Genomic DNA, 17146 nt, shown 5'->3' with positions numbered 1-17146 from the left:
ACTATAGGATGTCTGCACTAAATAGTATGTAATACTATAGGATGTCTGCACTAAATAGCATGTAATACTATAGGACGTCTGCACTAAATAGTATGTAATACTATAGGATGTCTGCACTAAATAGTATGTAATACTATAGGATGTCTGCACTAAATAGTATGTAATACTATAGGACGTCTGCACTAAATAGCATGTAATACTATAAGATGTCTGCACTAAATAGTATGTAATACTATAGGATGTCTGCACTAAATAGTATGTAATACTATAGGATGTCTGCACTAAATAGCATGTAATACTATAGGATGTCTGCACTAAATAGCATGTAATACTATAGGATGTCTGCACTAAATAGCATGTAATACTATAGGATGTCTGCACTGAATAGCATGTAATACTATAGGATGTCTGCACTAAATAGCATGTAATACTATAGGATGTCTGCACTAAATAGTATGTAATACTATAGGATGTCTGCACTAAATAGTATGTAATACTATAGGATGTCTGCACTAAATAGCATGTAATACTATAGGATGTCTGCACTAAATAGTATGTAATACTATAGGATGTCTGCACTAAATAGCATGTAATACTATAGGATGTCTGCACTAAATAGTATGTAATACTATAGGACGTCTGCACTAAATAGTATGTAATACTATAGGACGTCTGCACTAAATAGTATGTAATACTATAGGACGTCTGCACTAAATAGTATGTAATACTATAGGACGTCTGCACTAAATAGCATGTAATACTATAGGACGTCTGCACTAAATAGCATGTAATACTATAGGACGTCTGCACTAAATAGCATGTAATACTATAGGATGTCTGCACTAAATAGCATGTAATACTATAGGACGTCTGCACTAAATAGTATGTAATACTATAGGATGTCTGCACTAAATAGTATGTAATACTATAGGACGTCTGCACTAAATAGCATGTAATACTATAGGATGTCTGCACTAAATAGCATGTAATACTATAGGATGTCTGCACTAAATAGCATGTAATACTATAGGATGTCTGCACTAAATAGTATGTAATACTATAGGACGTCTGCACTAAAGAGCATGTAATACTATAGGACGTCTGCACTAAAGAGCATGTAATACTATAGGACGTCTGCACTAAAGAGCATGTAATACTATAGGACGTCTGCACTAAAGAGCATGTAATACTATAGGACGTCTGCACTAAAGAGCATGTAATACTATAGGACGTCTGCACTAAATAGTATGTAATACTATAGGATGTCTGCACTAAATAGTATGTAATACTATAGGACGTCTGCACTAAATAGCATGTAATACTATAGGACGTCTGCACTAAATAGTATGTAATACTATAGGATGTCTGCACTAAATAGTATGTAATACTATAGGACGTCTGCACTAAATAGTATGTAATACTATAGGACGTCTGCACTAAATAGTATGTAATACTATAGGACGTCTGCACTAAATAGTATGTAATACTATAGGACGTCTGCACTAAATAGCATGTAATACTATAGGATGTCTGCACTAAATAGCATGTAATACTATAGGACGTCTGCACTAAATAGCATGTAATACTATAGGATGTCTGCACTAAATAGTATGTAATACTATAGGATGTCTGCACTAAATAGCATGTAATACTATAGGATGTCTGCACTAAATAGTATGTAATACTATAGGATGTCTGCACTAAATAGTATGTAATACTATAGGACGTCTGCACTAAATAGTATGTAATACTATAGGATGTCTGCACTAAATAGTATGTAATACTATAAGATGTCTGCACTAAATAGTATGTAATACTATAGGACGTCTGCACTAAATAGCATGTAATACTATAGGATGTCTGCACTAAATAGTATGTAATACTATAGGACGTCTGCACTAAATAGTATGTAATACTATAGGACGTCTGCACTAAATAGCATGTAATACTATAGGATGTCTGCACTAAATAGTATGTAATACTATAGGATGTCTGCACTAAATAGCATGTAATCCTATAGGATGTCTGCACTAAATAGCATGTAATACTATAGGACGTCTGCACTAAATAGTATGTAATACTATAGGATGTCTGCACTAAATAGTATGTAATACTATAGGATGTCTGCACTAAATAGCATGTAATCCTATAGGATGTCTGCACTAAATAGCATGTAATACTATAGGACGTCTGCACTAAATAGCATGTAATACTATAGGACGTCTGCACTAAATAGTATGTAATACTATAGGACGTCTGCACTAAATAGTATGTAATACTATAGGATGTCTGCACTAAATAGTATGTAATACTATAGGACGTCTGCACTAAATAGTATGTAATACTATAGGATGTCTGCACTAAATAGTATGTAATACTATAGGATGTCTGCACTAAATAGCATGTAATACTATAGGATGTCTGCACTAAATAGCATGTAATACTATAGGACGTCTGCACTAAATAGTATGTAATACTATAGGATGTCTGCACTAAATAGCATGTAATACTATAGGACGTCTGCACTAAATAGTATGTAATACTTTTTTGTTTTTGCTTTTCCCTCTGTCTCCCAAGAAAGTTTAGCTAAACGTAAGCGTGAAGATGATCAGCAACCATTAATGGAGCAGCATGAGAATAAGATGAACCCTCTACGGTGTCCTGTAAAGTTTTATGAGTTTTACCTTTCAAAATGGTATGATTTTTTTTTAAACAAATGTCGGTCATAAAATATATTTTGAGCTTGTATTAGTATGCAAATCCTACAGCTCCATATTCCCTGAAACTCTTGATGTAATGGCTATACCTTGTGGGAACATTTGAACAGATTTTCCCACTGCAGTTTGTTTTAACAGCAAAAATAGGAAAGTAATAGAAGAAAGGTTACAGGAACACAGGGAAATTCAGCACAGCTTTGTTTACTTACATCATGCTATACTGCAGTTCCCTTCACAGCATGTGGGGTGGGAGGGATTACTGTGGTACAGGAAAAATGCCAAGGAGTCCTTGGATTTTTTTTAGGACTGGCTAGGGACCATAGAGGGCAGAGCCCCTTCTATCATAGGTATGTACATTATTTATTTTCCTTCTTACTTTAGCTTATTCACTCCATACATGTACGTGCCAGTGCACTGACACTAGAACCTTTCCACCTAATATTTTTTTCTTTTGTCGCACCTAAACAGCCCTGAAACTCTTCGAAACCGCAGTGATGTATTCTACCTGCAGCCCGAGCGATCATGTGTGGCAGAATCCCCCCTTTGGTACTCTGTTATTCCAATGGACAAAAGCATGTTGCAGAGCATGCTTAGCCGTATTCTAGCTGTGAGAGAAGTGTATGAAGAACAGTTACGAGGGGGCAGTATAGGTGAGGACACTGATTAATTGGACCTGATGGTGGGCTGAACAATGGCAAGTTTTGTTGGATTGCAAACTCCCCATCTATGGCATTGTGAACTTCAAGACCATTGAAGAAGAAAAAGAACTTAATTTCTGGAATTCATGTACCACAGACTCGAGCACAATAAAAAGTGCTGGACACTCTTTCCCCAACACAACTTACTGAAAGCTTTGTTGCTGAGTGATCTATCAATTTGGGCAAGTGAGAGATGGCATGGGCTGCTGACCTTTTGTGGGGTGTGTGTTTTTTTGTTTTTTTCCCCTTCTATAGATCGAGTTGGGTTAAGGCCAATTGAACCAGTGTCATGAAGAGTTTAGTTTCACTCCAGTACCTAGTAGGCTTTCCTGCCTCTGATTTACATTATACCACCTGTAAATGCATTTAATTACACCATTTATAATAGATCTGATCCCTATTAGTTTATAACTTGTTTCTTAATACACAATCACTAAAAGATATGCCCCTGGGTCTTAACTACCAGCTTCCTAAAAAAACACATTATTTCTGCAGCCGACATACATTCATTCTTATGATAGATATCACTTAGGTCTTTTCACTGTGTCCATCATTGGTTTAACACTTTCATTGTAATTCTGCCACTGGCCAGCAAGTGTCCTTGTAAGTCCACATGAACTTTCATACTTGGAGAAAAGACAGGGTTGCAAATGCCTTCAGTCTAATAGCCTGTATAACCATCTTTAATGATATTGTGTCGTCATAGGTGACCAATCCCCTTTCACGGCCCTTGATAAAAGGAGACTGTTTGTGAAAAAAAGACGATTGGGCTTTTTTTTTTTTTTTGTTAAAGACACTTATTTTCTCTTCTGATGTTTTTTAACCTGTTCAACAGTTTTGGCTGCTTTTCAAATATGTACATACAATTTCTATGCGTGTGCACCTAGCACTCGCCCCATGTTCTCAATTGTCACATGCTAGGTCCTGGACAGGGCGGTTTGTGGGAAAGTTTCATTGCAAATAAAGATTTTAATTTCATCTGTGAGTGGATATGCATGTCCTTTATAAGTGTGGGTCTGTCTGATCTAGCCAATCTCAGACACTTCTTTGAATCTATACAAAGGCAACAAGGACAGGAGAGGGCTTCATGTGCTGTAGGTCAATCTACTATAAATTGGCCTGTTAACGCATGCAGAGGTATAAGAACCTCACAACAATATAACCCCGAGAGGTTAGACAAAACCTGTATATTTGCATGTGTTAAATTTTTTTATTTTTTATTAAGTGATATTATAAAAGTAAAGGTGAGAAACACGAAACATTAAAAGCAAGAAAGCTGTCAATCATTCTCCTTTATAAAGCCATGCTGAGTGGCAAAACATGCAGGGGTGTGACAGTAGTACCTTTTTAACCCCTTAAGGACCCAACCCATTTTGGCCTTAAGGACCAGGTCAATTTTATTTTTGCATCTTCGATTTTTCCTCCTCGCCTTGTCGCTGTGCACTTTACGGTAAAAATGGCATGTTTTCTTCTGTGGGTCAATACGATTAAAATGATACCCATGTTATATGCCTTTTTATAATTGTATCGCTTTAAAAAATCTCAAACCATTTTAACTAAATTATAGGTAGAAAGCATAAAAAGACATATCCGCACTCCCCACTGGATTCGGCATAAGACGCTCCTACACGGAGATAGCCACAGGATCAGAACGACAACATCGCTTTGTGCGCTCAGAGGCGATAACCGGCTATTTTGCGCACTTGCACTTCATAGGCCGGATGAAGCGCAAGTGCGCAAAATAGCCGGTTATCTCCTCTGAGCGCACAAAGCGATGTTGTAGTTCTGATCCTGTGGCTATCTCCGTGTAGGAGCGTCTTATGGCGAATCCGGTGATGAGTGTGGATATGTCTTATGCTTTCTACCTATGATATCACTAGCTATCTTTTTCATATGTCCTAGTACCACCACCCGGCCAGTTTCTATTTGATTGGTTCAGCTGTGCTTATCTACCTTGCTGGATACTTTGTACCTCTGACTTGGGTTTAACACTTGGTGCCGTCCACATTTCCTTTACCTACACGTATGTATTTAACCCCTTAAGGACCCATGATGTACGCGTACGTCATGACACCCTGGTACTTAAAGAAAAACTCTGATGCCCCCTAAAAAGAATAAACGAATATCAAAATGTAACCCATTCACGTACCTGTCCATAGAGCCTCATATCGTGCAGAATGGTCCAGCCATTCCTGCGCTATGCCTGCCCGAATTTTCCGTTACTTCCTGGTTCTGTGCAGCCACCGCAGTGTAAAAAAACGACATCTCCCAGAATGCCTGCTCATCACATCTGATTGGCCGGCTGCGCTAGATAGGCATTTGCTGAGCTGAGCCTATGCCAGCTCAGCAAACATGAATATATGAATAAATAAGCAAGGGGGGAGTAGCCGACTCCGGGCTAGGAGGCAGGCAGAGCCCGCAATGACTCATGGGAAGTGTGAGTCACCGGGCTAACATGGCAGCGGAGCGCTGAGAATACAGGGTCGAGCGTCATCAAACACGGGAGAACTACAGAGCTTCCGGTCGGCGGCAGAGAGCTGAAAAACACCGGGATCCATTCAATATGCAAAGCGCAAGTATATTACTTAGTTATAGAACTTTACTTAATGCATGCTTTGCCCATGAAATGATTTGCATCGGAGTACTCCTTTAAGGACCCATGACGTACGCGTACGCCAAGGACAATTCCGGGTGGGGATCAGACCGGGACGCCTGCTGAAATCAGACCCCCCCCATGTCGGCGATCGCGGCAAATCGCAAGTGAATTCACACTTGCGATTTGACCGATTACGGGTCTATGGTGACCCGGAAAATGAGGGGGATCGGGGTTGTCCAAGACACCCACAATGCCCCTGAAAGGATAGGAGTGAGGAAGTGGCAGGGGTGCCACCCCTCCTATCCCTGCTATTGGTCGTATAGACGCGACGGCCAATAGCAGTGGGGGGGGTACTCTGTTTCCCTGAGGACCTGGGACGAAGTCCACTTACCCATCCATGGCGGCCGAGGCGACGATCGACGGTGGAGATCGGCGGGCGGCGATGTCCTGTGGCTGGCTCCCTGGATCCTACGGAAGCCGGTGAGTTGCTTAGCAACATCTAGAGGGCTACAGTTTGAGTCCACTATACAGTGATCTCCAAACTGACCCTCCAGATGTTGCAAAACTACAACTCCCAGCATGCCCAGACAGCTTTTTGGGCATGCTGGGATGTGTAGTTTTGAAACAGCTGGAGGGCTACATTTTGAGACCACCATACAGTGATCTCCAAACTGTGACCCTCAAGATGTTGCCAAACTACAACTCCCAGCATGCCCAAACAGCTGTCTGGGCATGCTGGCAGTTGTAGTTTTGCAACATTTGGAGGGTCACAGTTTGGAGATCACTGTATAGTCTTCTCAAACTGTAGCTCTCCAGATGTTGCAAAACTGCAAATACCAACATTCCCAGACAGCAATCAGCTGTCTCGGCATGCTGGGAGTTGTAGTTGCGTAGCTCCAGCTGTTGCATAACTACATCTCCCAGCATGCCCTTCGGCAATCAGTACATTCTGGGAGTTGTAGTTTTGCAACAGCTGGAGGCCCACTGGTTGGAAAATACTGAGTTAGGTAACAGAACCTAACTGAACCAGTGTGCCTCCAGCTGTTGCAAAAGTACAACTCTCAGCATGATCGCATGTCTGTCAGTACATGCTGGGAGTTGTAGTTTTGAAACAGCTGGAGGTTTTTCTCCTTTTACCCCTTTATGAAAAGGAAAAGTTGGGGTCTACACCAGCCTGTTAGTGTAAACATTTTTCTTTTTTTTACACTAACAGGCTGGTGTTGCCCCATACTTTTTATTTTCAAAAGCGGTAAAAGGAAAAAAAAAGATCCCCAGAATTTGTAACGCAATTTCTCCTGAGTACGGTAATACCTCATATGTGGGCGTAAAATGCTCTGCGGGCGCACAACAATGCTCAGGAGTGAGAGCACACTATGTACATTTGAGGCCTAAATTGGTGATTTGCACGGGTGGCTGATTTTACAGCGGTTCTGACATAAACACAAAAAATAAATACCCACATGTGACCCCATTTTGGAAACTACACCCCTCGCGGAACGTAACAAAGGGTACAGTGAATCTTAACACCCCACAGGTGTTTGATGAATTTTCTTTAAAGTTGGATGGGAAAATCAAGAAAAGGTGTTTTTTTTTTTTTGTTTTTTTTTTATAAAATGCTGATGTTACCCTAAATTTTTCATTTTCACAAGGGAAAATATGAAAAAAGCCTCACAAAATTTGTAGCCCCACTTCTTACGAGTAAGAACATACCCCATATGTGGATATTAAGTGCTTTGCTAGTGCACTACAATGCTCAGAATAGAGGGAGCACCATTGGGCTTTTGAAGAGAAAATTTGTCCGTAATTGAAGGCCACGTGTGTTTACAAAGCCCCCATAGTGCCAGAACAAAGGACCTCCCCCCGCCTCCCCGCATGTGACCCCATTTTGGAAACTACACCCCTCACAGAATGTAATAGGGGTGCAGTGAGCATTTATGCCCCACAGGTGTCTGACAGATTTTTTGGAACAGTGGTCCATGAAAATGAAAAATAAAATGTTTCATTTGCACAGCCCACTGTTCCAAAGATCTGTCAAATGCCAGTGGGGTCTAAATACTGCACCCCTTATTAAATTCTGTGAGGGGTGTAGTTTCCTAAATGGGGTCACATGTGGGGGGGTCCACTGTTCTGGCACCACGGGGGGCTTTGGAATGGGAATCAGGGGCCATGTGTGTTTACAAACAAATTCACTCTTTAAAAGCTTAATGGCGCTCCTTCTCTTCTAAGCATTGTAGTGCGCCAGCAGAGCACTTGATGTTCACACATGGGGTATTTCCATACTCAGAAGAGATGGGGTTACAAATTTTTTGTGGGCATTTTCTCCCATTACCTTTTGTAAAAATGGTAAATTTGGGGGGAAAAATGCACTTTAGTGAAAAAAATTTTTTCACTTACACATCCAAATTTTACAGTCGTTAAACACCTGTGACGTGTTAAGGCTCACTGGACCCCTTGTTACGTGCCTTGAGGGGTGTAGTTGCCAAAATGGTATGCCATGTGGGGGGTTTTCTGCTGTTTTGGCACCATAGGGGCTTCCTAAATGCGACATGCCCCCCAAAAACCATTTCAGCAAAATTCACTCTCCAAAATCCCATTGTCGCTCCTTCCCTTCTGAGCCCTCTACGCACGCCGAACACTTGACATACACATATGAGGTATTTCCTTACTCGAGAGAAATTGTGTTACAAATTTTGGGGGGGGGCTTTTTCTCCTTTTACCCCTTGCAAAAATTCAAAAACTGGGTCTACAAGAACATGCCAGTGTAAAAAATGGCCGGGTCCTACAGTGAAAATTGGCTGGGTCCTTAATAGGTTAACAAAATTAGTATGTTTGAAATTGCCCTATTTTTACCACCTACAACGTTCTAATTTTTCCGTATACGGGGCGCCGTGATCTGTAGTCGCGCCATGATCTGTAGTTTTTATCGTTTCACTTTTGCTTATATTCTACTTTTTATTAATTTTTTTTTTTTTTTGGGGGGGGGGTGAATAAAATGTGGAAAAAAAAGCTATTTTTTACTTTTTTCTTTACGCTGGTTACCATACAGGATAATTAACAATATATTGTGATTAGACTTTATACAAAATATGTTAAATTTTTTTTTGGGTGGGGGTGGGTGGGTAAAATGGGAAAAACGGATGATTTAAATTTTTATTAGGGGAGGGCATTTTTAAACTTTTTTTTTTTTTTTTTTTACTTAGTCCCCATAGGGGACTATTTTATAGCAATAATTTGATTGCTAATACTGATCAGTGTTATCGGCTAGCTTCTGCCCTGGTCTGCTCGACCTCAGACCAAAGCAGAACCCCCAGGAGACGGACGGAGGCAGGTGAAGGGACCTCCCACTGCCATGCTTGATGATCGGATCCACGGAGCAGCGCTGCGGGCGATCCGGTCATCCATTTAACCTCTTCAGGACGCAGGGCGTATGCATACGCACTGCATCCTGAGTCCTTAAGGACTTAGGGCGTATGAATATGCCTGTGGGAATTCCAGTAGCCGGTCGGGGACCGGACCAGGATGACTGCTGATATCTATCAGCAGGCATCCCGTGCATATGCTGGTCCTGTGACCCCCCCATGTTTCAGGATCCGGGTCATATCGGGGGTGTCCCCCTGAAGGGATAGGAGTTAGGTGGCAGGGGTACCACCCTTCCTATTGCTGCTATATTGGTCGTCAAGAAGCGATGACCAATAGCAGATCGGGGGCAGGGGGGTTAAACTTTGGTTCCCCCGTTCTGCTCACCGACGGTAATCCGGGCAGAACGGGGGAACTGTAGCATGACCGGCGGCGGTGGAGGTCCCTTACCTGATTGGCGGGTGGCGATGACGTGTGGCTCCCTGGTGAAGACTATGAAAGTTGGAGAGTAGTTGCCTAGCAACATCTGGGGGGGGGGCATGGGGTGGGGCTAAAGTTTGGAGACCACTATACAGTGGTCTCTAAACTGTAGCCCTCCAGATGTTGCAAAACTACAACTCCCAGCATGCCCAGGCAGCCGTTTGGGCATGCTGGGATTTGTAGTTTTGCAAGATTTAGAGGGCTACAGTTTGGAGATCACTGTGCAGTGGTCTCTAAACTGTGGCCCTCCAGATCTTGCAAAACTACAACTCCCAGCATGCCCACACAGCAGTTTGCTGTTTGGGCATGCTGGGATTTGTAGTTTTTCAACATCTGGGGGGCCACAGTTAAGAGATCACTGTGCAGTGGTCTCTAAACTGTAGCCCTCCAGATGTTGCAAAACTGCTAATCCCAGCATGCCCAAACAGCTGTCTCGGCATGCTGGGAGTTGTAGTTGCGTACCTCCAGCTGTTGCATAACAACGTCTCCCAGCATGCCCTTCGGCGATCAGTACATGCTGGGAGTTGTAGTTTTGCAACAGCTGGAGGCACCCTGGTGGGAAAATACTGAGTTAGGGAACAGAACATGACTGAAGGTTTTCCAACCAGTGTGCCTCCAGCTGTTGCAAAAGTAGTTTTGCAACAGCTGGAGGTTTGCACCCCCATATAAATGTACAGGGTACATTCACGGGCAGGTTTACAGTAAGTTTCCTGCTTCAAGTTTGAGCTGTGGCAAATTTTGTGCGGCGGCGGAAACTCGCTCTAAACCAGTCAGTGTGAATGTACCCTAAAAACACTACACTAACACATAATAAAAGGTAAAACACTACATATACACTACACCCTTACACTGTGCCCCCCTCCCCCCTAATAAAAATAAAAAACATATCGTACGGCAATGTTTCCAAAACGGAGCCTCCAGCTGTTGCAAAACAACTCCCAGCATTTCTGCTCAGCCACTGACTGTCCAGGCATGCTGGGAGTTTAGCAACAGCTGGAAGCACCCTGTTTGGGAATCAGTGGCGTAGAATATACCTATTTTAGTCCTCAAATGCACATGGCGCTCTCTTACTTCGGAGCCCTGTCGTATTTCAAGGAAACAGTTTAGGGCCACATATAGGGTATTTCCGTCCTTGGGAGAAATTGTTACAAATTTTGGGGGGCCTTTTCTCCTTTTACCCCTTTATGAAAAGAAAGTTGGGGTCTAAATCAGCCGGTTAGTGTAAAAAAAAAAAAATTTATTTTTACACTAACATGCTGGTGCTGCCCCATACTTATTATTTTCAAAAAGGGGTAAAGACCCCCAAAATTTGTTACGCAATTTCTCATGTGTACGGAAATTCCCCATATGTGGGCGTAAAATGCTCTGCAGGCACACAACAAGGCTCAGGAGTGAGAGCGCACTATGTACATTTGAGGTCTAAATTGGTGATTTGCACAGGGGGGCTGATTTTACAGCAGTTCTGACATAAACGCAAAAAAATAAATACCCACATGTGACCCCATTTTGGAAACTGCACCCCTCCCGGAACGTAACAAGGGGTATAGTGAGCCTTAACACCCCACAGATGTTTGTCGAATTTTTGTTAAAGTTGGATGGGAAAATGAAGAAAAAGTTATTTTTTTACAAAAATGCTTGTTACCCTAAATTTTTCATATTCACAAGAGAAAATGGGAGAAAAGCACCCCAAAATTTGTAACCCCATTTCTTCTGAGTAAGAACATACCCCATAAGGGGATGTTAAGTGCTCTGCTGGCGCACTACAATGCTCAGAAGAGAAGGAGCGCCATTGGGATTTTGAAGAGGAAATTTGTCTGGAATTGAAGGCCACGTGTGTTTACAAAGCCCCCATAGTGCCAGAACAATGTGTGTATTCTTTTGCGCCAAATTTTGCGCAAGCCCTTTTTTTTGCGCACGTTTTGGTAGAGCATGTCCTCCAGATGTGGCTGAATCGGGGTACCTTGGAGTGACATCTATAGTACACATGGATTTATTAACTGCGTACTTTTCCTTTACACCAAAAATTTTGCCGCAAGAGCTGTTTTTTTTGCGCAAATATAAGCCATCTTGGACTTAACGTAGCAAGATGCTCTAAATCATCGATTCTATTTTCCAAAGAGTGGATTGAGAAGATGACTATATTTACCTGCAATTTATGAAGCTCATTTCGCTTGATTGATAAATTTAGCGCTTCTGCTCATAATTTAGAATTCGGGAAAAGGGTTAAATTGCTTCTACCATACACAAATAATGATACATGTCCCCCATGAAGTGTATGTGTTACACTGGAAGTAGGTAGAATAGAAATATGAAATAGCTGTGTAACAGCCTCTGTTCTCTTCCAGTCTGAGCAACATCCATGCACTTCTGTACGGATTTTGTAAGAGCTTGCAAGTGAATATTAGACCATCACCAATCCCAAATAAAACTTGAATGGAACACTGCTTTAGGGCACATTTACATAATCTGTTGCGGAAATTCCGGTGCAGAATTTCTTTAGACCTATTGAAGTCGATGGGTAGTAACAAAATCTGCTGAGGATTTTCCGCAGCATATTATGTATGCGGTAAAGGGGTATTCCAGGAAATTTTTTTATTTGAATTTGCTACAGGGGCTGGAAAGTTAGTGTAATTCATAATATAGTGTCTGTACCTGTGTGTGATGGTTTTCTCACAATTCTTCTGTGATTTTCACCCCAATATTTATTTTTAACAGCATACAAAATGACTGTTGTCTTAGATTTTTCCCAGATTGCAATGCGGCCAAGACCTGACTCACTAGTCAGCTGATGACAGGGAGCCTGTCTGCTTCAATGGGTGGAGAGATCAATCTGCAACTAATGCAACAGCTGTAGGCACCCTGATTGAAAACCACAGGTCTTTTGATGGATGCAGCTCATTTATGTTTCAATGGGTGGGGTGGCTAATGTGTGGGAGGGAGGAAAATGGGATTTGTAGTAATAAAAATAAAGGAAAAGTCAAACAGGAAATACCAGTTCACAAAAAGCTAGCCACAGTGTTATGGTAATCTCACAACATAGTCATTTAGCCCCAAAACAAGCACAGATCCTTCCTAAGCATGTCTATTACTGTCTGCCAGGTACAGACTAAAATCACCATATGGTGGAGAACCCCTTTAACCTTCCCCAAAACTAAATTTATTATCATATAATGTTAAATGCACAAAAGACAACCTTTTCCAAGCTTGGACCAATTTCTTTAGGCATGAACATAGACTTGTGGAAGAGCCTGGTGCAAGTTTTAGGTGTTTGTTTTTGTGCATTTAACACTTCTAATAAATGTAGCTTTTGGGGTTTTCATAAGATTGGGTAAGCAGTGCATAATATATAGTGGTGTTTTTTACTTGCATCAACAAAATCTCTAAGCTTCCATGGTATTTAGAATCGTGGATTTTTGCACTGTTCTGCTTAGGGCAGTTCCAGCGTGTACAGCAATATGTCTGCTATTGCCCTTCCACAATTTGGTAGACAACAGTGTGCACACAGCTGCTGTTCTCACACATGAATCTCCCAGAATAAACTTCAGAACAAGCAGTGCATGGACACTTGGCTCCTAACAGAACACTACATACTCTGTTGGTGCAAAGGTTTGGTGATTTTGTTAAACCTATCAGACCTAGGAAAACCTAAAGCACATAAGCTGCTTTCTGCGCTGCAATCAGTTATGATCCAAAATGTAAATTTAAATAGGATTGGAGGTTATCTATTTCCATCACGTCCTCCTTTATTATGAATATTTGTTTTTGAGGACATAATCATGTACACTGCCTTTTACACACACAGTCGCTCCCATCCACACCCGCAGCTGTTTTACTATGATTGCCATTGATTGTATCTAAGAATATGTTGGTGAAGGCAGAACTAAAATGTGTTTATTTGTATCATGAATAGAATAACATAGGTATATGGTGTACAGCATCTCATTAAGAAAGGCATAATGTATGGTGCTTTAACTTGCCTGCAGTCACGTACATTTTCTGTTTAGTTAGTAACTCTTTTGCATGAATTACATTTTATGTACAAATATTTTTTCCCTCCTCTTTCCTGGTACAGTGTTCCTCAACCTGTCCTTTCTCTAACTGTTCCATAAATAATCATATTATGGCAGTCTGTGGCTGCCAGGTCCATGTTGGGAGTTATAGTTGTGCCACTGGTTAGTGACCATTGACCTAATAGATTAATTCGACACATGGTGCCTTGCAGTTTTGACACTTCAGAGGGTGCACATTTAATGCAAAAATATAGCAACTGCTTTTAGTACATGAAAAGAGAAAGGTTATCTGTACACTTACATTTTTTAGCACCTTGAACCTTATTTTGCTTCTTTAGAGGCATACAAATTCGTCAGTTACTACTTTCACACACAGACAAGTGGCTGTATTTAATGTGACAGCCTCTTATATTTTACACCCAAATGATACTTTGGAGTGAAAGTCACTTCAGCTAAAATATTTATTAAATATTTAAATATTAAGAAATTTGTACACAGGCATGCTTACTCACTGTTCCATATATTATTAAAGTCAGACTATGTCATGATCTGTCATTTTTTGCTGTCCTTTATCTTTTCATTCCCCCCTATACACTCCATCACACTGCAAGCGCTCCAGGCCTTGACCTGGTGCTGCTCTGTCTGCTGTTTCTGCTTTGTATCCTCTGCTGTTCATTATGATCCAATTCACTTCCACTCTCTAATGCTACATTCATCTCTGGAATCCCATTGCGTTCAACAGCCTGGTTCTCTTGGTTCTGCTTTCTTGCAGCCTGGCTGCTGTCTATTGCAGATGTTGTATTCTTATTAGAAGAGAGGGGAAATGGCAGAGATGGACTAAAACTGGATCCTTTCTCTGATGGAGAATAGTGGGGATAATGTGGAATAATGTGGGTATGAGAAATACTTCCGGTCTTTGTTGGAAGTTTGGGTACTGACTGGTAATGTGAGCCAGATAGGCCCTGTCTGCATTTTGTGAACCCCAGATAGTAAATCTCAATCAAGTTAAGCAGCAGAGACAAGCATGCTACAGCCAACATGAAAAGAATGAATATTGTCTTTTCTGTAGGACGCGAAATGTAGCAGTTCACAGTGTTAGGACAAGGCCACCGACTACACGTATAAAGTGGCTGCAGCTGAAATCCATACAGAAAATACTGTGCCACTATGAATCCTACCTCAAACAAAGTTTTGAAGAGCACATTAAAAATGTATGTACGTAGAAGTGCTCCTCGCAAATGCACTTTTCCCATTTCATCTTTGAGGGGTTGTTTTGAGGGATTTATTGGATCAATGAGTAGCTGTTTGTCACTCTGAGGGCTTCCCTTGCTTTGGCGCAACTTTTCCTTTTGTTTCTGCTTTTCTTCTAATCGTACAAGGTGTAGAATATGTCCGAGGTAAATGAGAGTTGGTGTTGATACAAAAATAATCTGAAGTATCCAAAAGCGAATGTGCGAAATGGGGAATGTTTTGTCATAGCACACGTTCTGACAACCAGGTTGTTTGGTGTCGCAGGTAAAGCCGGACTGCTCATCTCCCCAAACTTTTTCTGCTGCTGATCCTAAGACAAGAATTCGGAAAATGAATAGTACTGTCAACCAGACTTTACCCACAACGGTGGAATGTTCTTGTGCTTTCTCAAGTAGTTTTCCTAGCGAGTTCCAGTCTCCCATTTGAACATTGGTCACATCTCACCCTAACAGGAAAGCAAAAAGTAATCAGTGGTGGTCTTTAAATTTGTCTATTTTGTCTACCCAAAAAGAGTAAAACAGTCTTGCAGTGTTACTTACCTACAGCAAACACTAATCACTGCAGCTAATTTCTGCTTTCTGTTCTGTGTTTTAGGGGTCTTCCAATCTGTCCACCTTCTGAGTATTGGCCTCAGGTCTCATAGCTACCCTGAACAACCCCACCCCCTCCTGTATTACTTATTTTTAGAGTAGTTTTTTTTTCTAAATATACTTGCACTGAGCTGTGGAATTTCTAAGCCTTCCCTACCAGAGCACGTCACAAGTGTTCACTTTATTTTGCTTACACTGTCTGTCAAGTAAGGGAGCTGGACATGCATGTGATGTGGTCACTCAATCATTAACTTCACCAGCTGAATTTCCTGTTGTGTTTTTCCTTTCAGTGTAACAGGTGTTTGTGATTCGCCAAAAAAGTAGCTAGTTTTTGTTCACAATTGCATAAATAGATGTTCTAAAATCGAACACTTATTTATTATTGGATAATTGGATTCACGCCATACACGCCATGCCTGAATGTTTATGGGGACAATGACAAATGCTAACTGTGTTTCTGCAGCAGAGATCTGAGGCTTAAAGGGGTACTCTGGTGTTAAACATTTTTTTTTTTTTATCAACTGGTGCCAAAAAGTGAACCGATTTTGTAAATTACTTCTATTAAATCTTAATCTTTCCAGTACTTATTAGCTCCTGAATACAACAGAGGAAATTCTTTTCTTTTTGGATTTCTTTTCTGTCTGTCCACAGTGCTTTCTGCAGACACCTCTGTCCATTTTATGAACTTTCCAGAGCAGCATATATTTGCTATGGGGATTTTCTCTGACATGGACAGAGGTGTCAGCAGAGAGCACTGTGGACAGACAAAAAAGAAAAGAATTTTCTCTGTAGTATTCAGCATCTAATAAGTACTGAAAGGATTATGATTTTTTTTAATAGAAGTAATTTTGAAATCTGTTAAATTTTTTAGCACCAGTTTATTTAAATTAAAAAAAAAAAAATTCCACAAGAGTACCCCTTTAACCCCTTAAGGACCAAGCCCATTTTCACCTTAAGGACCAGAGCGTTTTTTGCACATCTGACCACTGTCACTTTAAGCATTAATAACTCTGGGATTCTTTTACTTATGAATTTGATTCAGAGATTTTTTTTGTGACATATTCTACTTTAACATAGTGGTAAATTTTCGTCGATACTTGGATAATTTCTTGGTAAAAAAAAGCTAAATTTTCATCAAAAATTAGAAAATTTTGCATTTTTCAAACTTTGAAGCTCTCTGCTTGTAAGGAAAATAGACATACCAAATAAATTATATATTGATTCACATATACAATATGTCTACTTTATATTTGCATAATAAAGTTGACATGTTTTTACTTTAGGAAGACATCAGAGGGCTTCAAAGCTCAGCAGCAATTTTTCACAAAATTTTCAAAATCTAAATTTTTCAGGGACCAGTTCAGTTTGAAGTAGATTTGAGGGCCTTCATATTAGAAATACCCCATAAATGACCTCATTATAAAAACTGCACCCCTCAAAGTATACA

General features: G+C 40.7%; 2 protein-coding genes across 5 annotated transcripts in view; one reads left to right on the top strand and one right to left on the bottom strand.

Moving 5' to 3' along the window:
• ZMYM3 (zinc finger MYM-type containing 3) overlaps positions 1-4393 on the top strand; it is a 124084-nt gene extending 119691 nt beyond the window's left edge. For all 4 annotated transcript variants that reach the window (XM_056538282.1, XM_056538283.1, XM_056538285.1 and 1 more), the window contains exons 24-25: positions 2578-2695; positions 3186-4393. In XM_056538282.1, the coding sequence (XP_056394257.1) occupies positions 2578-2695; positions 3186-3384 (317 nt within the window). In that variant the 3' untranslated portion in view covers positions 3385-4393. The remainder of the gene's footprint in view (positions 1-2577; positions 2696-3185) is intronic.
• A 9904-nt stretch (positions 4394-14297) lies between these two features.
• On the bottom strand, positions 14298-15773 carry LOC130290846 (gap junction alpha-3 protein-like). The gene is made up of 2 exons (XM_056538976.1): positions 15649-15773; positions 14298-15554 (listed from the first exon to the last, which is right to left on the bottom strand). Exon 2 carries the CDS (start codon positions 15529-15531, stop codon positions 14458-14460), a length of 1074 nt encoding a protein of 357 aa, XP_056394951.1. The 5' UTR covers positions 15532-15554; positions 15649-15773; the 3' UTR covers positions 14298-14457.
• Between the last annotated feature and the right edge of the window lie 1373 nt (positions 15774-17146).

This window comes from Hyla sarda, chromosome 9, assembly GCF_029499605.1.
Source record: "Hyla sarda isolate aHylSar1 chromosome 9, aHylSar1.hap1, whole genome shotgun sequence".
Lineage (NCBI taxonomy): Eukaryota > Metazoa > Chordata > Amphibia > Anura > Hylidae > Hyla > Hyla sarda.
The sequence above is the reverse complement of the archived record's forward strand: the minus strand, read 5'-3'. Positions and strand labels throughout refer to the sequence as shown.